We start from the raw sequence: 26688 nt of genomic DNA on the forward strand, positions 1-26688 counted from the left end.
AAAAAAAAAAATTTTTTTTAAATAAATACAAGTTTATATTGTATTGGTTTTGAAAATGAAAAATATCCAAATGGCATGCTTTCATTTCCAGTGTGCGGCCCTCAGTGGAAAAGGTTTGGACACCTGTACTAATGTGCTCAACAACCATAGCATCTTCTCCTGATCAAGTGCTGCCACCTAGTGTTCATTTGAAGAAACAAAACAATCATTGTAATTGCGTCCCTTTAATATTATAATCGCTATATTGTTATATACAATTTTTACGTTCTACTTAACAAGCAAAAAAACAAAACTAAATGTAATCATCAAAGAGCTGACCGCTTCATCGATCACTGATTTCAACTCGGAGATCGACTTTTTGTTCTGTGACGTCACAGCCAGGCTAAAGTAATCGAGTGTAGAGGCCGGCGAAGACAGAGTCGGGCGACGCTAGCAGGGAGTAAACATGGTCAGTATGAATGAAATGTCGTTATGGTATTTCTCTTAAACATTGTGTGAAGTATTTAACAGCCCCAATAAGCCCTTTGCTGCTCACTGTTTGAAGGTCAATCCGAAAGAATCGAGCGGAGAGCTTAGTCATTTGCGGCTAACGCTAGTTAGCAAGCTAGCTCCACTGTGAGTAAGCAAAACAGCCTGACTGGAAGCTAAAAGTTAGCTAGCAACCGCGCAGATTAAAATATGGGAATTAATCTGTTTTGTGTTTGTAAAATACTCAATTAGTCTACGCTTTAAAGTCATTCCATACGTGCAGTGACCTAGCATGGGTGTGCGGCATAATTTAAGTAATAGCTGAATAATTAGCAGAAGCTAACAAGTCATGGTGGCTCATTTTGCTTTCGTTTTTACTTAAGTCTAAAAATGTGTTTCCTTCAACGTAGTTATTTATGAATATATTTACATTTAGTTGTAAATCTAATAAAATGACGGGTTTTTTTGCGCTTATGTAACGTCAACGGAACTGTAGTTATTTAGACTTCTAAAGGGGAACTGCACTATTTTCAAATGTCTATCAATCACAATCCTTATATAAGACAATCACATATGTTGTTTTAATGCATTCTAAATCACAAATAAACGCTAGCAAAAGTCAGCTAACATGGATCCGATCTATTCCGCCCATAAAGCGCTCCATAAAACCTCCCAACGTTATATATACATGCTCTAATTATATATGTAATGGAGGACCACGCACATTCATGATTACATATAACATTTACATATTTTACTAATTTTAAGCCTAGGGTGGTGCATTAATTTCTAGGGGTGTAACGGCACACCAAAATTTCGGTTCGGTACGTACCTCGGTTTAGAGGTCACGGTTCGGTTCATTTTCGGTACAGTAAGAAAACAACAAAATGAAAATTTTGGGGTTATTTATTTACCAAATTTGCAAAATCTTCCACCAAAAATATTTTTCTTAGTGGAATATTTGATGTGAAGTAATGGGAACCTTGGATAGGTCAATAATTCATAATAACATTGATTTTGATTCAATATTATGTTTTGAGCAATGACCGTTTGAAAGAAGAAAAAAAACAGCTTTGTTTTATTAGTCAACATTGCAACTTTTTCTAAATTACATTTAACCTTTAAGCTTTTTTATTTCACTTTTGTTATGTTTTTGTTCATTTTAATAGTATTTTTAGAATGTGCCGTGGGCCTTTAAAACGTTAGCTGTGGGCCGCAAATGGCCTCCGGGGCACACTTTTGACACCCCTGCTATAGATAATAAAAAATTAAATCTGATAAACCTATGGATAAAAAGCAGAGCCTGCTGACGCATGCGCGTTTATCATAACTCTCTCGCTCTCTCTGTCTCTGCCCCTCCCTCACCAATGCTGCTGCGCGCACCATTTGTTTTATTTTTAACCCCTTCTTAACCCTGAACGTACATTGAAAATACACGCAACCCTAACTCGAACTGCCGGACGTTTGAGGCAATTAAGAAACTCCGCCCTAACAGCTCCGCAAAAGAGGACATGTCCGGTGAAAAGAGGACGTATGGTCGTCTATCGTAGCCCGTTAGCGGCATTGTTTACACAACTTACGTTACGCTACTTAATATGTCCGTGTGGAAACTCGTTCGGTACACCTTTGAACCAAACCGGAACCCCCGTACCGAAACGGTTCAATACAAATACACGTACCGTTACACCCCTATTAATTTCACGAGCGGCACAATGTTCTTAATTTCTTTCAACGATGACCACTTTGGGACAAACGATGATCCAGAACCTAGATATTTTTGAGCCTGAATACAAGGAGGATGAGCTACAAGTTTTCGAAGCTGAGTGATCAGCAGATGCAGAAGTAGCAATATTGCTAAGTGCTAAATAAGAAATACTCAAAACTCGTTGAACGTTCGCCTCAGCCGCAGGTAACCGCTGTTCCTTTTGCCAAAAGCACCAAAACAAGCTCGCTAGTTAGCCAACCATCGGGCTAGCTTACTTGTTGTCGCCTCACTTAGCTCTTCGAGCCACAAGGTTGGCAGCTGTCTACTTTGCTGCTAATCATATTAGTTCCGAGCCAGTTCTAGTTAGTGTTAGTATCCAGCGAAAAGGTATATTATTGACGTGACAGATGTAAACAGAGGTCACAACACGGGAAATATATTACTAGTAGGGTCGTGGCTACAGGATAGATGCGATAGATGGGAAAGGTTTTCTGAATTGTTTTGCATGCATGTTATAGAATTTTACATGACATTTTCATTGGTCATAATGTTGGCAAACTATACTAAAAAAAACAAAAACTTCTGTGGTACATTACATGGTAAATCTTTTTATGTAACTGAATTTTTTGCGTTTGAATTTTGTGAACGGAATTTTTTTTCATCAAATTATGCTGACAATTTCAGTGAAAACAATTCCGGTAGCAAAAATGGGTGTGTTTAAAAATTAAGTGTTTTGAAATTCAGGGTTTTACAATTCAGTGTCAAATAATTCAGTCCACAAATTTCCAATGCAAAAATTTCAGTTACACAAATTCAAATTTTTTTCATAATAAAGACACAAATTAATTTCCATATGTACCTAAGTGTAGAAAAGACAGCCAAAAGAGGTTGGTTGATAATGCTTCCAATAGCAGGAAATGTAGTCTTGATTTTCAGAATTTTTTTAAGGGGTTTGCATGGCAGCACCATTTTTTCCCACCTTTTCCCTCTTTTTTTCCTCAAAGGGTGCTCACATCCCTGTAATAAGATACTCACTTACTGTTCAATGTGTGCTCTCAGTGGGATACTGACTGATGGGACGTTTTATATCTTATCATTTAAGAATTAATCATAATCTCGCATAGGGTTATAAAAAGGTGGCCGCAAAGAAGCGGGTTTTTTTTCGTGTCTTTCTCGTCATCTCCGGGTCTAAGTTGGATGTCAAAGTTCACCAACTTCTTGGTTTATGTCCACATCCTTCTACTATCCAGGTGAGAGGCATTATTTATACCGTATTTTTCGGAGTATAAGTCGCACCGGAGTATAAGTCGCACCTGCGGAAAATGCATAATAAAGAAGGAAAAAAACATAAGTCGCACTGGAGTATAAGTCGCATTTTTTGGGGAAATTTATTTGATAAAACCCAACACCAAGAATGGACATTTGAAAGGCAATTTAAAATAAATAAAGAATAGTGAACAGCAGGCTGAATAAGTGTACGTTATATGACGCATAAATAACCAACTGAGAACGTGCCTGGTATGTTAACGTAACATATTATGGTAAAAGTAATTCAAATAACTATAACATATAGAACATGCTATACGTTTACCAAACAATCCATCCATCCATCCATCTTCAACCGCTTATCCGGAATCGGGTCGCGGGGACAACAGCTCCAGCAGAGACCCCCAGACTTCCCTCTCCAGAGCAACCAAACAATCTGTCACTCCTAATCGCTAAATCCCATGAAATCTTATACGTCTAGTCTCTTACGTGAATGAGCTAAATAATATTATTTGATATTTTACGGTAATGTGTTAATAATTTCACACATAAGTCGCTCCTGAGTATAAGTTGCACCCCCGGCCAAACTATGAAAAAAACTGAGACTTATAGTCCGAAAAATACGGTAATCTAAACTTTTACCAACTCAGAGGCGATGCAGCAGCTCACCTGCTCAGTGTGTCAATATAGCAGCATAAGATAGTTAGCGCTCTGTGTTTAAAGCGTCTGCGTTAGCGATTATAATAAAAATACCGCTCATATTTGGTTAATATTTAGGTCACGGCATGTAAATCGAGTATTGTTGGTGCTATGTCATTTAGAGTGCTTTATGAGCAAAATAGTGTACGCAATTAGCCGCATTGTTAGCCACCTTCTACTTGCCGTAATTTATGACTTGGAATGCATTTTTTTTTAAAAAGAAAAACGTGTGTTCTTGTCTTGTATAGGGTTTGTGAATGATAGGTGCATTTTTTTTTTAAAGTGCAGTTTCCCTTTTAGCCAGAAGTGTGAGCTATAAATAACATGACTGCTTGTTTGTTGTGCACTCGTGTTACTCCAGCACAATTTTATCAATTATTTAGTCACGTTGGAACCCGAGACCTCGTTCTAGAACAGCCGGGCGTCGTTTCTGTGAGCAACAGTGTGTTAGAATTGAGGATGATGATGATGATGCAAGACAACTATGTAAGCGTCGCTGTAGTTTAAATCCAAACATCTATCGGTCCGAGTGTGTTTCAATGCTTTTTGTTTTCTACCTGCAGTTTCGCAATCAGTATGACAACGATGTGACCGTATGGAGCCCACAGGTACATTTTTATTTCTGTCTGCAATGTTGATTTCAGTGGTGTCAAAGAGAAAATGATGGGTATAATGACTCCTTCTTGGCATTCAGGGTCGTATTCATCAAATAGAGTACGCCATGGAGGCTGTGAAACAAGGCTCTGCTACCGTTGGACTTAAATCCAAAACGCAAGCGGTCCTCGTTGCACTAAAGGTAATGGTAATCACGTTGTTGACTTTTAAAAGTGGACGTCCAGATCACATGACGGTCTGTTTGCAGAGAGCTCAGTCAGAGCTCGCCGCTCACCAGAAGAAGATCCTCCATGTTGACAACCACATCGGCATCTCCATCGCGGGACTGACCGCAGACGCCAGGCTGCTATGGTGGGTCACATCGCTCTGCTTCTTTAATCCTCCACATCTGTGAGTTTGAAGGATCACACAAAGACTCAATCAGCCTTTCTCCCACAGCAACTTCATGCGTCAGGAGTGTTTGGACTCCAGGTTCGTCTTCGACCGCCCCCTCCCCGCGTCACGACTCGTCCATCTCGTCGGCAGCAGTATCCTCACAGGGCAAAAAACACACACAACGCTCCAAATGTGCGCTACTTTACTGTGGGTGAAAGGGTCGGCCGTAACAAAGGTATTATCTCAAATATATATCTCTTTATAAAACATACCGGTATTAGTTGTAATGCCATCCATCCATTTTCTACCGCTTATTCCCTTCGGGGTCGCGGGGGGTGCTGGAGCCTATCTCAGCTACAATCGGGCGGAAGGCGGGGTACACCCTGGACAAGTCGCCACCTCATCGCAGGGCCAACACAGATAGACAGACAACATTCACACTCACATTCACACACTAGGGCCAATTTAGTGTTGCCAATCAACCTATCCCCAGGTGCATGTCTTTGGAGGTGGGAGTACCCGGAGGGAACCCACGCAGTCACGGGGAGGACATGCAAACTCCACACAGAAAGATCCCGAGGCCGGGATTGAACTCACGACTACTCAGGACCTTCGTATTGTGAGGCAGACGCACTAACCCCTCTGCCACCGTGCTGCCCTAGTTGTAATGTCCAGCCCTAAAATGAATTATACAATATATTACCATTTTCATCTTCTACCACTACAACTATTTTGTGCCTAATTATAACTCATAAAGTTGTAACTTTCAGCTTAACTTATTTACTTGCTTAACTTAACCTAATTTTTACTAATTTATTTCGAACACAACAAACGAAAAGTACTCTCCATCTACTCGTAATATAACGACTGCATTCTTGTAAAAAAAATATATTCTTATAAAATGTTGAAACAATTCTCATTTTCTGAATTTATTCTCATATTACGGCTTTCGTCTTGTCAAAACTACAATAATTTCCAGTGAAATTCCAATATTGTTTACCTAATATACCAGCCTTTTTTCTCTTAAAATTGCGTTATTTTCTCATTATTTTGTTTTACTTTTTCTTGTGAAAATCCATCCATCCATCCATTTTCTATTTTTTTAACTCATAAAGTTGTAACTTTCAACTTAACTTACCTAACTTGATCACATTTTTACAAATGTATTTTGAACACAACAAACTAAAAGTACTCTCCATGAAACGACATTGTTCATGCAACCAACTTTGCTTCGTAACTTCCGCTTTCTTACGACAAAGAAGAGAGAAAAAATCAAACTTTTTATCAAAGGCATTTTTTAATTGATATCGTGTCTATCGTGATGTATATTGATATCGTTTTACCGCCCAGCCCTACACTCACAACAATAAACCCACATCATTAAATGTTAATATCTTAAGATGTTATCTGTAGATGTATTTATCAAAATATTTTGTTGCATTTATTTCTAAATTTTAAAAAAGATGTCGCTTTGTTTAAACGTAAATGTTTTTATATCCCAAAAACTCTGGCCTATAAGTCGCTACTTTTTTTCCTACGCGTTAAACCCTGAGGCTTATGAAACGGTGTGGCTACTTTATACATTTTCCTTTGCTGACAGCCATAATGCAAATAGTTTAAAAAAAACTAACAAACAAGCAGACACTGAAACGGTGTGTTAGTTTGTGCTATGGCGCCATCTTTTGGACGAGTTCGTTCACTGCAGGTGTTGCAGTGCCCCTCTGTCTAAAGCTTTCAACCGGAAGTAGAAGTGTCATTCCGTAGCGGTTCTCCATTTATTGCTCCAAGCAACGTTTGTAAGTTTTACGATATAACTAAAACAATTCTTACTTACTAAACCGTCCCATGTGTGATGTCAGTTGGACTGTTTTCATGCATAATTTGTGCGTGCTATCTTAATGTGATCAAGCTAGCGTCGTTAGCATGAACACATTTACGAGTCTCTGTGTTAGGATTGTTAACTTACAATGGCATTGTTTTATTTTCACAAATTCCTCAGTAAATTCACCAAAACGTCACCGTGGAGTTATTCAATCTGTTTAGCTGATCGGAGAGCTGGCTTCCGCAGCTAGTGGGTCCGTGACGATGACTTCTGTTTTGTTTGATCAGCCGTTTTCCTGACGTGTTTAGAAACAATTATGGTATGTGAATAAACATTTAGACAATCTTTCTGTGTAAATAACTTATATCACAATGTATATATCAGTGCGGCTTATATGGGAAATATTTTTTTCCCATGTAAATTTTTGTGGGTGGGGCTTATATACCGGTGCTCTCTATATTCGGGAAAATAATGTTCTTGTAAATTCAAAATTTCCTACTAAAATTATGATTTTTTCGTATAAAATGACAACTTGTCTTTGCTGATGTTCTGTACTAAAAGGTCGGAATCAGAGTTACATGGTTAGTTTCCATGATTTTTAACGCCATAAAGACGTAGCTTGAAGCATTCTTGACGGGAGAAGCGATTGCACTTACCGTATCTTTCGGAGTATAAGTCGCACCGGAGTATAAGTCTCACCTGCCGAAAATGCATAATAAAGAAGGAAAAAAACATATATAAGTCGCGCTGAAGTATAAGTTGCATTTTTTGGGGAAATATATTTGATAAAACCCAACACCAAGAATAGACATTTGAAAGGCAATTTAAAGTAAATAAAGAATAGTGAACAACAGGCTGAATAAGTGTACGTTATATGAGGCATAAATAACCAACTGAGAACGTGCCTGGTATGTTAACGTAACATATTATGGTAAGAGTCATTCAAATAACTATAACATATAGAACATGCTATACGTTTACCAAACAATCTGTCACTCCTAATCGCTAAATCCCATGAAATCTTATACGTCTAGTCTCTTACGTGAATGAGATAAATAATATTATTTGATATTTTACGGTAATGTGTTATTAATTTCACACATAAGTCGCTCCTGAGTATAAGTCGCACCCCCGGCCAAACTATGAAAAAAACTGTGACTTATAGTCCGAAAAATACTGTAGTTTGTTGGCTAAATGGCTGCCTTTTACAAAACAACATTGGCATTCATCCTTGACCGACTGTCAGAAACCCAAATCCCAACACAGAGGTATGGAAGGAGGCCCTACGGTGTTGGACTCCTCATCGCCGGCTATGACGTAAGATCTTCTTCAATAGATTGTTTAAAAGCCCATCAGCCTTTGGTGACAGAGCGTCTTCCTGTTTTCTCAGGACATGGGTCCTCACATTTTCCAGACCTGCCCGTCAGCCAACTACTTTGACTGTAAAGCCATGTCCATCGGCGCTCGCTCGCAGTCTGCTCGCACGTACCTGGAGAGATGCATGGACAAGTTCCAGGACTGTGAGCGCCACCCGGTCTTCTGACTTAACTAGTTGTTTGCGTTAACCTGGGGAGTAACGACGTCTCTTTGCCGGTCAGGTAATCTGAATGAGCTGGTCCAGCACGGCCTCAGAGCGCTCCGGGAGACCCTACCCTCGGAGCAGGACCTCACCACCAAGGTACCGACCAGCACAAGAGGGTGTGATGTACCGGTACTCTTGGGCTGCTGTGTTTAAATTGACCGGTTGACTCTCATTGGTGTTGTAGAACGTTTCTATCGGCATTGTGGGTAAGGACATGGAGTTCACCATCTACGACGACGACGACGTGGCCCCCTTCCTGGAGGGTCTGGAGGAGAGGCCGCAGAGGAGGGTGAATATTATCCAAATCGTCTTTACGAAAAGAAAAGTTGAATTGCTGTGTACTGACCAAGCCTTTTGTGTCAGGTGGCCCCGCCCGCCGACGACGACGCCGCCCCCGCAGTTGGCGCCCCCGACGAGCCCATGGAGCACTGAAGTGGCCCGCCCCTCTTCAGCCCCCAGCCAAACGCTGACGCACTTCCTGTTTCTGACGACCAATGTTCGTGAGGTGCCGTCTGATGAAAACATTCTGCTAGTGCGATCTTTGCTTTTGTATGGCTCACATGTCCAACCCTCCAGAATAAACTCCCTTTTTTTCAATGTTGTGGCTGTGAAACGTCAATGAGGACTGCACGTCGAGTCCAGGTATGTCTTTATTAGACGTTATCAAACGCCAGGAAGAACTTGCCAGAAGTTACAAAACAAATCTGTTCAAATCGTTCTTGTGCTTGAACATTTTCCAATTCTGAAGGCAACATTATTACTTTTATTCTTGTATGAAGTTCTGTAAGAAGTAAATTGGGATGTAAGTGCGGGTTTACGATAGTTGCTATTTGACCCGGGTATATGTTGGTTTTGGAGACAGCAGCATATCCTGCACTGTCGCCACTAGAGGTGTAACAATGATACGCCATAATAACAGAAGTCAAAACACCAAATAGGGAGCTTTTGTGTAAACTGCTTTCATAAGTATTATTTTCTACTGGTTAAAGTGCAGCATTAATAATTCTATCCTGTTGTGCCAATTCCCATCTCTACAGAACAATGGCGGCACACGGTTTCTCAATCTCTTTTTAGTTAAATTAGTTTTGATGTTTAGGTGTATGGTATACTACAATGATACTAACACAGCACACCTAAAGATTAAATCCCACCACCGATCTAGATTCCAGTCAGCCAAGTAGAGATGCGATGTTTACGAACGAATAAAATCTTTCAATCAATCAATGTTTATTTATATAGCCCTAAATCACAAGTGTCTCAAAGGGCTGCACAAGCCACAACGACATCCTCGGTACAGAGCCCACATACGGGCAAGGAAAAAAATCTTTTGAACGTTCTCTTAAGTGTACGATTAAAAGCGATTTGCCGTTCCGAGTCGTTAAGTTTGGGTTTGCACTTGCAGAAACAATGTCACCCAATTGGAAAACAAATAAAAAAAATTTTTTGTCTATTTAGATTGACTTTTATGGTTCATTGTTCTGATCGAGGTTAAGCGTACACACTCTAAGTAGGGTGTACTGTAAAATATTGTATTTACATTTTTATTAAGTCCTAACTAACTTTATTTACACTTTTATATACATTATATTATTAATTGTGTATTTTATCTATTATTAAAATGCTACAAAGTTCTTTGGTTAGAGAAATTCAACATAGTTATATCACTGTCAAAGCATGGGGATATTGGACCAAAAAATAAATACAATTATTGCCAATATTTCAGATTAATTCTGGTAAAAATATTTCTTACCAGTACAGAAATATTTGTGTAAATTTAAATTATTCAGTTCCACATCTTAAAAACGGCTACTAGATGTTTTGTTGCTAAAAAACCCCAAATACCAAGCCTGTCTTTTGAACGGCTCTTTAAAGGAACGGCCCCACAAGATCTGGTGTTTTGTCGGATTTAGCAGCTTTCTCGAAAAGAAAAGATGAGTTTGTCAAAGCACTTTTTTTGGAAGTAATAATGTCACTGTACAAACAACCATCCATGCATGCATTGTAGGTTAATCAAGGTTTTTGTTTGTTTTACGGAATGTAAAATAATGTTAAAAATAACCACTATAAATAGGCTTTTATGCCTATTGTACAGAGGAAACAGCCCCATATCTAGATCTGATCTATGGCCTTCTTCTGACCCCCGTTGGCTAATGGCATATACCGTACATCAGGGACGCCTTGGCACAGGTTTGCACTCTCCGATTGCTTTTCTTTACATTCATGGTATAGAAAAAGCACATATTGACAAGCATATTTAGCCATCAAATAATGCTCCCACTACCTCACTGGATATTGGACACATTGAACCTGGGACACACTAAAATTCAAGGGAACTTTATTAGGGAAGTGCATCGGCGAGAACATGGTGCCCAGCTGGTGGAAGTCAGCCGGTTGGAGCTGGTCGGTGAGCATGGTCCAACTGTGTCTGCATACAGTTGTGGCCCCCTAAAAAAAACAAAAAATCAGCAGAGGATCTTAGCAAATAAAAGCAAATACAGTAATTTCCGGACTATAAGCCGCTACTTTTTCCCCTCGTTCTGGTCCCTGCGGCTTATACAACGGTGCGGCTTATATACGGCCTGTTCTTCTCCGACACCGACGAAGAGGATTTCGGTGGTTTTAGTACACAGGAGGAAGACGATGACACAATGATTAAAGACTGACTTTTCATATACCGGTAGGCTGGTTATTTTGATAACGTACAGGTGAGCACTTTGTATTACTTTGCACCGTTGTATTATTTGTACTCTGCATGAATGCTGTTCGCCATGTCAAAGATGTGAAAGTTTGATTGAATGATTGAAAGATTTATTGTTAATAAATGGGACGCTTTGCGTTCCCAAACAGTCATCTCTGTCCCAACAATCCCCTCCGTGGTAGCAGGAACCCCTATATACTACGGTAATTACACATCAAAACCCTGCGGCTTATAGTCGGGTGCGGCTTATATATGGAGCAATCTGTATGTTCCCCTAAATTTAGCTGGTGCGGCTTATAGTCAGGTGCGGCTTATAGTCCAGAAATTACGGTATATATAATGGGGGGGCGGGGGGTTAGGGTTCTAGTTATTACATGCATGCCTGTAGGAAGAACATGCTACTATCAACCGAGCCTCCAACTGCTGCATCGGTCTTGGTGCTTAAAGCACCACTAAGTAACTTTTCAACCTTCATCAAATCTTTTCAGAGCTTTTGGGACGATACATGGACTTACAACTAGTTGAATGACACCTCTGTCATGGCCCGAGGGGGTCTGTATCGCTTTTTCTGACAGTGACTCTTGAGGAGGGGGCCTCACAGAAATCTACAAATGTGCTGACTTGCTTTACAGCATATGTCGCTCTCCCTTTTCCCATTCGTTAAAAAGACGCAAGTCGACGCAAACGCCTGCGTGCCGCCAGAAAACTAAAAGAAGAAGAACGCCTACATACAATTACTGCTATCATGGCCGAAGCTGTAAAACAACCAAAGAAACGAAACGTTTTCAAAAAAGAAAAGGAGGGTACCCAAACAAAAGGACAGTTAAGTGGGGATTGAAGACGCTGTGGTGGTGCAGAAACTCTTCAGCAAACTGCTGAATGAACTGTTATGCATTTAGTTACATAATTGGCTGACAAGAGGAGATGAAATAGTTGTCTAATTGAAATATTTACCTATAAATCCCACAACTACTGCAATCTTGCTGACTTGGGGGAGAAACAGTTTTTGCAGTCTACTTGTCTCCAAGACAAAAAAAGGAAACATCCATTCAATTGTAACTGTTGGTCAGCCAGCACTGACCAACAGGTCAGAACTTTATAACGGAACAGACCAAACCCCCATCATGCACACAAACCGGGGCAGGCCAACCAAATGACCAACAAGTCAGGACTCTGTTTGGAATGAACAACCTTCGCCTTCCGCGCTATCAGTTTTGGGCGATGACACTTGTTTCTTAAGGATTTTATTAAAGTAATAAATGTGGGAATTAATATAACTGTTTCTTATTCCAAATGAACTGAGGTTTTTTAAGTTGCAAGTGATAAATGCTTATTTAGTAAAACAAAAAAAAATTTAAACTGCATCAATTACATAAATTACATTTTTAATCGAATTGTGAGGTGCCTGAAGATTTCCACCTCCGCTCGAAAGGTTATCAGAAAAGGAGGACGAGTGCAAGATTTTACGAAACGACGAGAAAAGCAGCTCACACTCCAGTCCAAGGAAACGGAGTCGAGGAATGCACACGTTTACAATGATCACTTCGTTAAAGGTTTGATAACTTTTAATGTTTATTTCCCCATTTAAGTATTATCTTGACATTATTTGTATTTCTTAAACACGTTTGCTTCGAGTGTTTCAAAAAGCACCAACTTTGCGAGTCTACATAAAAGAAAGCAAATGTGAGCAAAACCTAAAAGAGTTTTACCAAAGGCAGCAATCATAATTTAATCTTTCAGCACATAGACAATGTTGACATCTATGGTTATATTTTGATAAAGACGGGGGAGAACACGCTACTCGTAAACGGCGCATGCAACAGCAACACACATGGCTGTAGACCCAAAGTTAAATCATGAAATGCAGATGCATGGAATTCATTGAAAAGCTTCACTTTTGGACTGGATCACCCTTCTGGTACGATACAGGAGCTGACCTTCTGCGGTCAACATTTCAAAAAGTACATATAAGGAAATAGACATTTTACCAAGACATATACACTATAATGCCAAAAGTATTTGGTCACCCATCCAAATGATCAGAATCAGGTCCTAATCACTTGGCCTGGCCACAGGTGTATAAAATCAAGCACTTAGGCATGGAGACTGTTTCTACAAACATTTGTGAAAGAATGGGCCGCTCTCAGTGATTTCCAGCGTGGGACTATCATAGGATGCCACCTGTGCAACAAATCCAGTCATAAAATTTCCTCGCTCCTTAATATTCTAAAGTCAACTGTCGGCTTTATTATAAGAAAATGGAAGAGTTTGGGAACAACAGCAACTCGGCCACAAAGTGGTAGGCCACGTAAACTGACAGAGAGGGGTCAGCGGATGCTGAAGCGCATAGTGCAAAGAGGTCGCCGACTTTCTGCACAGTCAGTTGCTACAGAGCTCCAAATTTAGCCCACGTACAGTACGCAGAGAGCTTCATGGAATGGGTTTCCATGGCCGAGCAGCTGTATCTAAGCCATACATCACCAAGTCCAATGCAAAAGCGTGGGATGCATTGGTGTAAAGCACGTCGCCACTGGACTCTAGAGCAGTGGAGACGCCTTCTCTGGAGTGATGAATCACGCTTTTCCATCTGGCAATCTGATGGACGAGTCTGGGTTTGGAGGTTGCCAGGAGTATGGTACATTTCGGACTGCATTGTGCCGAGTGTGAAATTTGGTGGAGGAGGAATTATGGTGTGGGTTTGATTTTCAGGAGTTGGGCTTGGCCCCTTAGTTCCAGTGAAAGGAACTTTGAATGATCCAGGATTTTTAAATATTTCGGACAATTCCATGCTCCCAACCTTGTGGACAGCCTTCCCAGAAGAGTTGAAGCTGTAATAGCTGCAAAAGGTGGACCGACATCATACTGAACCCTATGGGTTAGAAATGGGATGGCACGTCAAGTTCATATGTGAGTAAAGGCAGGTGGCCAAATACTTTTGGCAATATAGTGTATCTTAAAATGTACTCACCTTTCATTTTGAACCTTTCTGCGTATCTCCTGAGGCTTAATCGTTGATTTTTTTGTATACCCGTCAGGGTATTTACCCTCGGACAGATAATCGTGAATATGTTTGTATCTGTGCTCCATCTTGCAATCCCTTCACAAATCTAAAACAATAAACACAAAAAAACATATATTTTGGTAAACATTAGGGGTGTCAAAAAAAATGTAGATTTTCAGATTAATCGCAATTCTTATTTTTAACAATTATCAATTGATTTTAAAAAATCAAAAATCAATTATCTGTCCTGTCCAGCCACTCAGGCAAATTATATAGTTGATGTAGATGCCCATATTTGCTGTACAGATATACTTTAGAAAACAAAATACTTCTCTTGCTGCTTTGTTTGTGTTTGACTTTTTATTTTAGAGCTGTGTATCTATTGTATGACATCCAATGTTATTATAAAAGTATAGATTTTGAATTGAAAATCGATTCTGATTGAATCGTTACCCCTAAGAATCGAATCGTGTGGTGCCCAAAGATGCACAGTCCTAGTAAACATACCAATAATTGATCATCTGTTTGCATGAATGTTTCTCTTCCGTGTAAAGACTTTGCTGTCGAATTTTGCTTTCCACATGATTCGTCGTATTTCGGCTGTGCAAACGCAACCTTAGCTTGAACTGAAATAAATAAACATGTTTACACGGTGATTAACATTAATAAACTTTTATTAAGACACAACTGTAAGCTACCATTGTTTGCATCAGTGTAAACTTCCTCACGCTGTATTAGTCTACGAAATTAATATTCCTGCTTGAACGGTGATTAAAAGGAAAATGTAAATATAGAAGATGCAATGAATGCAATATAATTTAAAATGACGATTTATCTTACGCGAAGGAGCTACTTTCGATGGGTGCTTTGTGCGCATGCGCGCGCGCAGCCATGGTGGGTTGCGGATTCCGATGTCGCCGGCCAAGCCCCAAATCTCGCGTGAAATAACGTGATCAAACCAAATCGAAGAAGAACCGAGAACACGGTGTCTATCAGAAGAGGACATACGAGAGAAAGGAATGAAACCCTGAAAAAAGACGGACTTTATAATCGACTCCATAATATCTAAGATTTACTGGGCGAAAGAGCAGTGAGTGCATTGTCAATGAGTAGCCTTTTTTAGCTTCGTGATTGGCTACTTTCCGTACTACGTCAAAATTGACGAAGCGAGGTGGTCTCGGCTTTCTCCGTCGCTGCCCGAACCGTTTGCGCATGCGTTTAAAGTCATCAACTTCCGCTTCCTCTTTGATGGCGGTTTTTCTAAAACAGGTATTTTAATATTTTCTTTTAAAACAACAGTTCGCGAAAATATCTTCTGATAACCTCAAATAATCGACAAGTGCACTTTTAAAAAGGACCTTTATTCCATCCACATTGTTCTATATTCCAAATAGGCGTTCCCTTTTTATCGTAGCTTTGACATATTTGGTGGTTACGTTGCCGTAAATAGATAAACTTGTGTTTCACGCTTATAATTAAAGTCCATAATGATTATCGCATAGATATATTTTAAAAGTGTCTATAAAGACGTGACACAAGTCAGGAAGTGACACATTTTCTTTGCAATCAGGAGTCCCAATACATGAGGTTCATGCAGGATGACGTCACGAGAAGAAGGAAGACGCCATTGTTGGTCAGATGTATCAAGTCACTGAGATTCCTTCTTGCTTCTTCTCCTTTTGTTCCTCCGTCTGACCGCGTCCGTCTCACCTGGCCGGCTCAGGTGGTCTGCCTTCTCCTGCTCCATGGCCGACGTCTTCTTCAAGGTGAGCTCCAGATCCTTCAGGACGCCGAGCAGATCCTCGTCTGGGACGCCCAGGTGGATCTCACCTGCTTCCTCCTCATCCTCCTGCTTCAGGTGAGCCTCCTTCAAGTCACTTCCTGGACTCTCACCTGCATGGTCCGGGTCTGCATCATGTCCACCTGAGGAACCTTCTGGAACATTGTCCACCTGGCTGCTTCTGTCTTCTTCTCCCAGGTCAGCTGTAGCCTCGTCCTGAGGAGCGTGTTGACAACAGCAGCCAGGACGCGCACACATCACCTCTTCTTCAGGGTCTGAGGTACCACATCGCACACACATGATACACACATCACACATTATACACACATCACACATGATACACACATCACACACGATACAAACATCACACATGATACACACATCACACATGATACACAAATCACACATAATACACACATCACACATGATACAAACATCACTTATGATACAAACATTACACATCACACATGATACAAACATCACACATACACATCACACATGATACAAACATCACACATGATACAAACATCACATATGATACACACATAACACATGATACACACATCACACATGATACAAACATCACTCATGATACAAACATCACTCATATGAAACAAACATCACACATGATACAAACATCACACACGATGCAAACATCACACATGATACACACATCACTCATGATATAAACATCACTCATGATACACACATAACACATGATACACACATCACACATGATGCAAATATCACTCATGATACAAACATAACACATGATACACACATCACACATGATACAAACACCACACATGATACAAACATCACGCATGATACAAACATCACACATCATACACACATCACGCATGATACAAACATCACACATGATACACAAATCACACATGATACACACATCACACATGATACACAAATCACACATAATACACTCATCACGCATGATACACACATCACACATGATACAAACATTACACATGATACACATCACGCATGATACAAACATCACATATGATACACACATTATACAAACATGATACAAACATCACTCATGATACAAACATCACTCATGATGCAAACATCACACACGATGCAAACATCACACTTGATACAAACATCACACATGATGCAAACATCACATATGACACAAACATCACACATGATACAAACATCACACATGATACACACATCACTCATGATACACACATCACACATGATACACACATCACACATGATACAAACATCACTTATGAAACACACATCACACATGATACACACATCACACATGATACAAACATCACACACGATACAAACATCACACACGATACAAATATATATGATACAAACATCATATGATACAAACATTACACACGATACAATGTAACACACACAATACAAATGTAACAAACATGATGCAAACATCACACATGATACAAACATCACACACGATACAAATGTAACACACACGATACAAACATCACACACGATAGAAAACATCACTCATGATACAAACATCACACACGATACAAACATCACATACGATACAAATGTAACACACACAATACAAACATCGCACACAATACAAATGTAACACACACGATACATACATTTCACACGATACAGATATATATGATACAAATGTAACACACACAATACAAACATCACACACAATACAAATGTAACACACACGATACAAACATTACACACGATACAAATATCATATATGATACAAATATCACATTTGATACAAACATTACACACGATACAAAGTAACACTTACAATACAAATGTAACAAACATCACACATGATACAAATGTAACACACACGATACAAACATCACACGCGATACAAACATCACATACAATACAAATGTAACACAAACAATACAAACATCACACACAATAGAAAACAGTCATGATACAAACATCACACACAATACAAACATCACATACGATACAAATGAAACACACACGCGATACAAACATCACACACGATACAAATGTAACACAGACAATACAAACATCACACACGATACAAACGTCGCACACACAAAAATGATGCAAGTCACAATGTGTCAGATTTTACCTTTCCATCCCCTCTGGTTGTTGTTCTGATACGAGGCCACGCCCTCCATCAGCTGACCTTCTTGCATCACTCGAGTGATTTCTGTGAGCTGCTGGAGGAGACTTTGCTCCTGGTCCAATGTCACACCCTGAGACCCCCTTTAGTGTACACACACACACACACACACACACAAAGGTAACTAAGCGACCCTGTTGAAATTGTTATTTTCTTCTTAATATTATTTTTCCTTCTATTCATATTATTATTTATTATTTCTTTGACTATTGTTGTTTTTATTTACTATTATTCACTGTTATTATTTATCATACTGCTATTATTATTATCCAATACTGTTAATATTATAATTGAAGACAATTATTTACTACTGTTATTGTTGTACTATTTTATATGTCAATGTATGTTATATATTAAAATAGATATTTAATTATCAAATATAGATTTTTATATTTACTGTTAGTACTATTATTTTAGTGCTATTTTTTAATGATTATATTTAAATATCAATTATTATTATTTACTACTATTTACTATTATCTATTACTTTATTTAATATTACTTGTTTTAGTACAACTGTTATTACTATTATCATTAGTATTGTACTTTACTATTGTTATTGTAGGTAATTACTGCTATTATTATAAGTATTATTATTTACTATTGTTATTATAGGTAATTACTGCTATTATTATAAGTATTATTATTTACTATTATTTATTACTATATTTACTATTACTACTATAATTTTTATACTACTGCTATTATTTCTAATATTATTTTTACTAATATTTATTTTTATATTGTCTACTATATTATCATTATTTACTATTAAAATTATTATTTACTCTTACTACTATTATTTTTATACTACCGCTATTATTTATATTATTATTGTTATGCATTTCTATTATTATTTCTATTTACTGCTACTATATTATTATTTTTACTAATATTTGTTTTTATATTTTCTTCTATGTTATCATTATTTACTGTTAAAATGTTTTTTTTGGTTTCTACGATTTCCAGTTTTTCCTTATTATTTTGTGTCATGTTCTAAAGCTGTTTTAGATTTTTTTAGTGGAAAATGTCAGCTGTCATTAAGAATCCATCCACTTTGCCCTTAGGACAGCCCCGCTTTAGCACTTCAGCACTGACGAGCTAGCACGTACCTTTCAGGACTGTGCTGGGCGTTGGAAACAATGTTCTCCATCACCAGCTCCGTTTCCCGCAACTTCTCATGCAGCTGAGTCAGCTCAAAGTCAGCTGCGGGACCAACAAGGTTTTTAGAAGACCACTCGGTTACGTCGCTCACTTGGTTAGCGCTTCCACACTCACTGATCTTTCTCTTCTTGTTCTCCGAGCGCGCAGACGACATCCTGCTCTCTGGCGGCTGACTGCTGCCTTTTGACGTGATCTGACAACACGCACAAACAACCACAGCTTAATACAGTATGTATAACGTGTATATGTATATATATATATACCGTAATTTCCGGACTATAAGCCGCACCTGACTATAAACCACACCAGCTAAATGTAGGGGAAAATACAGATTGCTCCATATATAAGCCGCACCCGACTATAAGCCGCAGGGTTTTGATGTGTAATTACCGTAGTATATAGGGGTTCCTGCTACCACGGAGGGGATTGTCGGGACAGAGATGACTGTTTGGGAACGCAAAGCGTCCCATTTATTAACAATAAATCTTTCAATCATTCAATCAAACTTTCACATGTTTGACATGGCGAACAGCATTCGTGCAGAGTACAAATAATACAACGGTGCAAAGTAATACAAAGTGCTCGCCTGTACGTTATCAAAATAACCAGCCTACCGGTATATGAAAAGTCGGTCTTTAATCATTGTGTCATCGTCTTCCTCCTGCGTACTAAAACCACCGAAATCCTCTTCGTCGGTGTCGGAGAAGAACAGGCCGTTAATAAGCCGCACCCTTGTATAAGCCGCAGGGACCAGAACGAGGGGGAAAAGTAGCGGCTTATAGTCCGGAAATTACGGTATATATATATATATATGTGTTTGCTAATAATCAAATGTAAACAATCAAATGCAGATACTTTTTCTTTTTCTTATGCCTTCTGATCTCTCTCTCTCTCTCTCTCTCTCTCTCTCTCTCTCTCTCTCTCTCTCTCTCTCTCTATGTCCACTACTTGATGTCCATACCCATCCCCCCCCCCCCCCTCCACACCCCTGATTGTAAATAATTCAATGCGATTATCTTGTGTGATGACTGTATTATGATGATAGTATATATCTGTATCATGAATCAATTTAAGTGGACCCCGACTTATATATATATATATATATATATATATATATATATATATATATATATATATATATATATATATATATATATATATATATATATATATATATATATACATGTTATATATGTATGTGTGTATATATACATATAAACATATGTATATATACCGGTATATATATATATACACGTTATATATGTATGTGTGTATATATATATATAAACATGTGTGTATATATATATATATATATATATACATACATACATAGATATATGTATGTGTGTATATATATATAAACATATATATGTATATATATATATATATACATACATACATAGATAGATATATGTATATATATATATATATTCATGCGTGTATATGCAAATATGTATCTATGTGTATATATATGTGTGTATATATATATTTGTGTATGTATATACCTGTATATAAACATGTGTGTACATATATAATATATACTGTACATAGATACATGTATATATATATATAGTGTGTGTGTATATTTATGTATTTGTGTATGTATGTATATATATATATATATATTACATGTATATACGTGTCTATATATACATACATATATACACGTTATATATGTATGTTTATATGTATATAAACGTGTGTGTATGTACGTATGTATATATATATATATACATACATACATATATGTGTATATATATATATATATATATTCATGCATGTATATGCAAATATGTATCTATGTATATATATTTATATATTTGTGTATGTATATACCTGTATAAAAACATGTGTGTATGTATGTGTGTGTGTGTGTGTATATATATATATATATATATACTGTACATAGATATATATATATATATACTGTACATAGATATATATATATATATATACTGTACATAGATATATATATATATATATATACTGTACATAGATATATATATATACTGTACATAGATATGTATCTCCATTGTGTGAGTGTGTGTATTTGTGTATGTATGTATATATATATATATATATTACATAAATGTATATATGTGTCTATATGTATGTTTATATGATATACAAATTACAATTTATAGTTTATTTTATTAAATAAATAAATAGTTAAGTTTAAATAATAGTATATATTAATAATTGTACGTTTTAAAAATTTGAATTATTTGTTTATGATTAATTATAAATGGAATTTAAAAAAATATATTAATGAAATATACTATATATGTCCATAAGTTCACCCTGTCCAACATAAAAAAAAACATGCAATTGCGCCTCCTAGTGCCTGTGAGCGGTCAACAAGAGTGTGGCACCTTGAAGAGGATGTAAAGAATGTAGAGTAAAATCCCAAAACCGTAGACCGGAATGATTTGTCCCGCCAGGTTGGACTTTCCCGCAGGTCCTGACCCCGGCCCCGTTCCTTTGGCCCTGGCTGTGGCCTCCGTGCTGTGGGCTTTGGGGAGACTCGAACCCGCGGCTCTCTGGCCACGGCCACTGGTGGTGGCACTCTGGCGGTGCACTAAGGGAGGGAAATGACCTCCTGCAGACAAGGGGGCGACAAAGGGCAGCCAAGTATATTATAAAAGGTGTCCTGATAGCGTTGTGACGTGCAGCTACACAACAGCTAAGCACACAATAGCACACAAGCTAGTCACCCTTAATTGAACAATATTGAAGACATCTGTTAACATAAACAAGCTTCAAATAATTATAGTTGCATATTACACATACAAAGTCTCCAAGGCAGATGTGTATTAGAAAGTATCCAGTAACAAACGTGTCCGCGTCATTTAACTTTAATTTAAAGACAGCATAATTCCTTTCCAGACTGGTAATAAACAATAGGTTAGTGTTTTTAATACCTATACCATTTGACTCTTTGAAACCTTTTCTAACCTTCCACACTACAAAATAATACAGGTATGTATGATCCCTGCTGATATCATATCGGATCAATACTCAAGGCTTCAATATCGGAAATAAAAAAAAAGTATTATGAAACTCTCCCACTAACTTATCAAGTCAAGGTCCACAGTATTCTTATTACTAAAAAAAAAAGGTCCGCTTAGGTTATTGTCGACATCAAAAGTGTGAGCGCTATAAAAAAAAATGTAGTTTGTGCCAACGTGGTATTAACTTCGTCATTATTGTGAGTTCAAACACCGGCCGAGTCATACCAAAGACTATAAAAATGGGACCCATTACCTCCCTGCTTGGCACTCAGCATCAAGGGTTGGAATTGGGTTAAATCACCAAAAATGATTCCCGGGCGCGGCCACCGCTGCTGCTCACTGCTCCTCTCACCTCCCAGGGGGGTGATCAAGGGTGATGGGTCAAATGCAGAGAATAATTTCTCCACACCTAGTGTGTGTGTGTGACAATCATTGGCACTTTAACTTTAACTTAACAGCAGTAATCATAATTACTGTCTAGTTATGCAACGAGAATGTGGACACAGGGACTTCCTGTTCCTGTGCAAAGTACGCTTCAGAATAAAAGCATGACAGTATAATCTAGGTCAGGCCTGGGCAATTATTTTGACACGGGTCGGGGGCCACATTTAGAGAACAAAATGTGTCTGGGGGCCGGTATATCTATTTTCAGGGACACTAATACAAAACTTCACAATAATGTCTGATTGAATGCTTAAAACTTTATGACAGACCGCCTTAAAAACGTAATGGAATTTTTTTATTTTTTCTATGAACGATAAAACACTGAATATTGACAAAATATGAATGTCACACCCCCTTTCGATCGACATATTTTACAATCAAGTGAAATATGAACGCGAAGGGTACAAAATAAACCCACCTACAATCTGATACATCACTAAGCTTTAGAGCTTTGTTGTGAAAAGCTCCTTCCGCGTCTGTGCAAACGCTTCCCGCCCACACTGCTTGGTGCCTCGTCTGAGCTGCTGTGACGTAGATTACCATAGTAACTAATTAGATGACCATAGTAACTGGTAGAGATGTCCGATAAATATAATATTGGAAATTATCGGTATCGTTTTTTTATTATCGGTATGGTTTTTGTTTTTTTTAATTAAATCAACACAAAAAACAAGATACACTTACAATTAGTGCACCAACCCAAAAAACCTCCCTCCCCCATTTACACTCATTTACACTCATTCACACAAAAGGGTTGTTTATTCCTGTTATTAATATTCAGGTTCCTACATTATATATCAATATAGATCAATACAGTCTGCAAGGGATACAGTCCGTAAGCACACATGATTGTGCGTGCTGCTGGTCCACTAATAGTACTAACCTTTAACAGTTAATTTTACTAATTTTCATTAATTACTAGTATCTATGTAACTGTTTTTATATTGTTTTACTTTATTTTTTATTCAAGAAATTTTTTTGAATTTATTTATATTATTTTATAATTTTTTTTAAAAAAGGACCTTATCTTTACCATACCTGGTTGTCCAAATTAGGCATAATAATAATTCCACGACTGTATATATCGTATCGGTTGATATCGGTATCGGTAATTAAGAGTTGGACAATATCGGAATATCGGATATCGGCAAAAAAGCCATTATCGGACATCCCTAGTAACTGGTATATCCTCCATAAGTGCAGATTCCAACCATTGAAATACGTTGTATAGTTGAAGACTTACCACAGGCATGTCCAAAGTGCGGTCCGAGGGCCATTTGTGGCCCCCAGCTAATTTGTTAACGGCCCCCGGCACATTCTGAAAATACTAAAATAAAAATGTAAAACATGAAAAAGTGTAATAAAAGAGTAAACAGGTTTAAATGTAACAAGAAAAAGTTGCAATGTTGACACTAATAACACAAAGTTATCGACCTATTGAAGGCTCCAATTACTTCACTTGAACAATTCCACTTTGAAATATTTTGGGGGGAAAATATTGCATATTTTGTGAGAAACATAGTTTTCTTTCACAAAAAGGGCATCAAACAAACAAAAAATGAAAAAATTATAAAATCTTATAATCAACAGATGTACAGACTTGAGCGTTAAAAGTAAAAAAAAAAAATTGAAATGTGGCTTATTTTCAACACTTATACTTTTTATTTTTTTTATTGTTATGAATTATTGACCTATTTAAGGTTCCAATTACTTCACATCCAATATTCCACTTTGAAATGTTTTGGGGGAAAATGTTGCATAGTTTGTGTGTTTGCCATATAAATAAGGGCATAAACATAAAAACAAATTTTGATCAAAAGTTGATCTCGAGATTCAAGCGTTAAATGAAAAAATAATAATTTATGACTTATTTCTAACATTTTTTTGACTGAGACCCTTCCGGGTACTGGGACCCAAACTTGAGGAAAGCCATACAGGTTCAAAAAACAACAACTATATATTGTATTGGTTTTAAAAAAGGAAAAATATAAAAATGGCCCCCGCATGCCTTGATTTTTCAGTCTGTGGCCCTGAGTAGAAAAAGTTTGGACACCCCTGATATTACGGTCATTAGAAAACATGAGTGCACATCCTAATGGCAGCTACACTTTCCATCTTAAAGATCTAAAAAAACATTTTGGGAATGTCCGGCGGGCCAGACTGAAAAGCTTAACGGGCCGCATGTGGCCCCCGGGCCTTAATTTGGCCAGGTCTGACCTAGGTTCTACCTAAACAACTAACAACACGTACTCATTTAATTTCGATGGTTAAATTTGTGCTTTTTTAAAACATTGTAGTGAAGTCAACTGAAACATTAATTCTGACTCAAATTTGTAATCTTATCAAATATATATTGGAGGGGGGAAAAATCCTTAATACAAACATAAATGGTAAATAATATGGACCATAGAAATGTACTTTTAAATTAATTACTCAAGCTAAATTATGACGCAGCAAAATAAAGCTGACGTAATATAACAATGACAATAAATATGCTGTGTTTATGGCGCCCCCTTCAGGGAGGAGAGTGTCAGTACAAGTACATGTTATTAAATTCAAGGCTCGCTGGTTATCCCAACGAAACGAAGCCAAAAGCGCAACTTAAGACACGCCGACATAAGAGCGGGGACGTGTTTAAGCGTCGTGACGCACCTTCCGGCCGCTGGTCGGCGTCCTTCTTGCCGCGGGAAAGCAACATCTTGGGAAGCAGCAGCGCCACGCACAGCACGAGGCACGTGGCCAGCGTCACCTTCTGGAAGGTGGACATCACCATGGCAACCCGTCAAGAGACACGGCGCGCACACCTTCAGTCAGACAGAACGTTGACGATCGCGTCTCTGGCGAGCCATTAGGTTTCCTTTGATGGACCGGAAGTGCTCCGTGGCTGCAATTGCAAGCTGCGGCCACCAAGTGTCGCCAAAGCACAACTTTAGATACCTCATAGACAGCCCTTAGTTACTCAAGACACTTTTTTAGGGATAATCCATCACATTTTAAAGGTATTTATTAATTGTTTCAATATTTTATGGTGCTGATTTAAACTTTTATGTGTAAAATAAAAAAATATCTAAGTGCTTGTAGTTACAAGCTGTGGCCACCAAGTGACGCCAAAGCACAACTTTAGATACCTTCCTCATACACAACCTTTATCTACTTTTAGCAACACGTTTTGGATATTTGTGACATTTTTCAATAGTTTATGGTTATGGAAGTAGAATTGTCTCACATCAACTTATATATATCAATATGAATATTAATACATATGCATGTATTAATAAATATACAAATGTGATAGACAAATAAATAAATAATTTGTATAAATAAAGACGTATGTGTTAATATATTTTTGAAATTTGAAAATACATACAAATAAAATGTGTAAATATAAAAAACTAAAAAAATTTTATATTTATACATTTAATAAATATAAAACGTGTATTTGAAAATATATACAAATTCAATATTTGTGACATTTTTCAATAGTTTATGGTTATAGATGTAGAATTGTCTCACATCAACTTATATATATCAATATGAATATTAATACTTATGCATATATTAGTAAATATACAAATGTGATATACAAATAAATAATGTGTTTAATTAAAATATATGTGTTAATATATTTTTGAGATTTGAAAATATATACAAATAAAATGGATGAATATAAAACTGTTTAACATTTGTATATTTACATACACATTTAATAAATATAAATAAACGTGTATTTGTAAATATATTTTTGAGATTTAAAAAATATATACAGATACAATATTTATGACATTTTTCAATAATTTATGGTTATGGAAGTATAATTGTCTCACATCAACTTATATATATCAATATGATATGAATACATATGCATATATTAATACATATACAAATAAATAAATCATTTGTATAAATAAG

The 26688-nt window shown here is 37.4% G+C and overlaps 2 protein-coding genes and 1 long non-coding RNA gene across 4 annotated transcripts; 2 read left to right on the plus strand and 1 right to left on the minus strand.

The window, feature by feature from the left end:
* The first annotated feature begins 335 nt into the window (after positions 1 to 335).
* psma1 (proteasome 20S subunit alpha 1) lies at positions 336 to 9129 on the plus strand. The gene is made up of 10 exons (XM_062042831.1): positions 336 to 448; positions 4702 to 4746; positions 4833 to 4934; positions 5001 to 5104; positions 5192 to 5280; positions 8197 to 8267; positions 8341 to 8470; positions 8549 to 8628; positions 8717 to 8821; positions 8896 to 9129. Exons 1-10 carry the CDS (start codon positions 446 to 448, stop codon positions 8962 to 8964), a joined length of 798 nt encoding a protein of 265 aa, XP_061898815.1. The 5' UTR covers positions 336 to 445; the 3' UTR covers positions 8965 to 9129.
* A 5791-nt stretch (positions 9130 to 14920) lies between these two features.
* On the plus strand, positions 14921 to 23806 carry LOC133646913 (uncharacterized). Of its 2 annotated transcripts, none has more exons than XR_009825381.1 (6): positions 14921 to 15321; positions 15802 to 16089; positions 16210 to 16291; positions 19228 to 19382; positions 19472 to 19552; positions 21766 to 23806. It is a non-coding gene; the product is annotated as an uncharacterized LOC133646913 (long non-coding RNA). The 2 variants fall into 2 exon arrangements; XR_009825382.1 differs by lacking the exon at positions 14921 to 15321 and adding an exon at positions 15354 to 15500.
* ric3b (RIC3 acetylcholine receptor chaperone b) lies at positions 15593 to 25650 on the minus strand. Its single transcript, XM_062042829.1, has 6 exons — positions 25432 to 25650; positions 21697 to 21923; positions 19439 to 19517; positions 19273 to 19366; positions 18107 to 18243; positions 15593 to 16286 (listed from the first exon to the last, which is right to left on the minus strand). The coding sequence occupies exons 1-6, from the start codon at positions 25550 to 25552 to the stop codon at positions 15880 to 15882; spliced, it is 1065 nt and encodes a 354-aa protein (XP_061898813.1). The 5' UTR covers positions 25553 to 25650; the 3' UTR covers positions 15593 to 15879.
* Between the last annotated feature and the right edge of the window lie 1038 nt (positions 25651 to 26688).

The sequence above is a fragment of the Entelurus aequoreus genome, linkage group LG03 (assembly GCF_033978785.1).
Source record: "Entelurus aequoreus isolate RoL-2023_Sb linkage group LG03, RoL_Eaeq_v1.1, whole genome shotgun sequence".
Taxonomy (NCBI): domain Eukaryota; kingdom Metazoa; phylum Chordata; class Actinopteri; order Syngnathiformes; family Syngnathidae; genus Entelurus; species Entelurus aequoreus.

What these genes read in the sequence shown, in the direction of transcription:
- ric3b (XM_062042829.1), bottom strand. Translation starts at nt 25,552, where the DNA reads ATGGTGATGTCCACCTTCCAGAAGGTGACGCTGGCCACGTGCCTCGTG. An exon ending in CGCCGACCAGCGGCCGGAAG is followed by an intron (nt 21,924 to 25,431) that starts GTGCGTCACGAC and finishes CCTTGTCTGCAG; the next exon opens with GAGGTCATTTCCCTCCCTTA. An exon ending in GAACAAGAAGAGAAAGATCA is followed by an intron (nt 19,367 to 19,438) that starts GTGAGTGTGGAA and finishes TTGGTCCCGCAG; the next exon opens with CTGACTTTGAGCTGACTCAG.
- psma1 (XM_062042831.1), top strand. An exon ending in GCAGACGCCAGGCTGCTATG is followed by an intron (nt 5,105 to 5,191) that starts GTGGGTCACATC and finishes TTTCTCCCACAG; the next exon opens with CAACTTCATGCGTCAGGAGT. An exon ending in CATGGACAAGTTCCAGGACT is followed by an intron (nt 8,471 to 8,548) that starts GTGAGCGCCACC and finishes TTTGCCGGTCAG; the next exon opens with GTAATCTGAATGAGCTGGTC.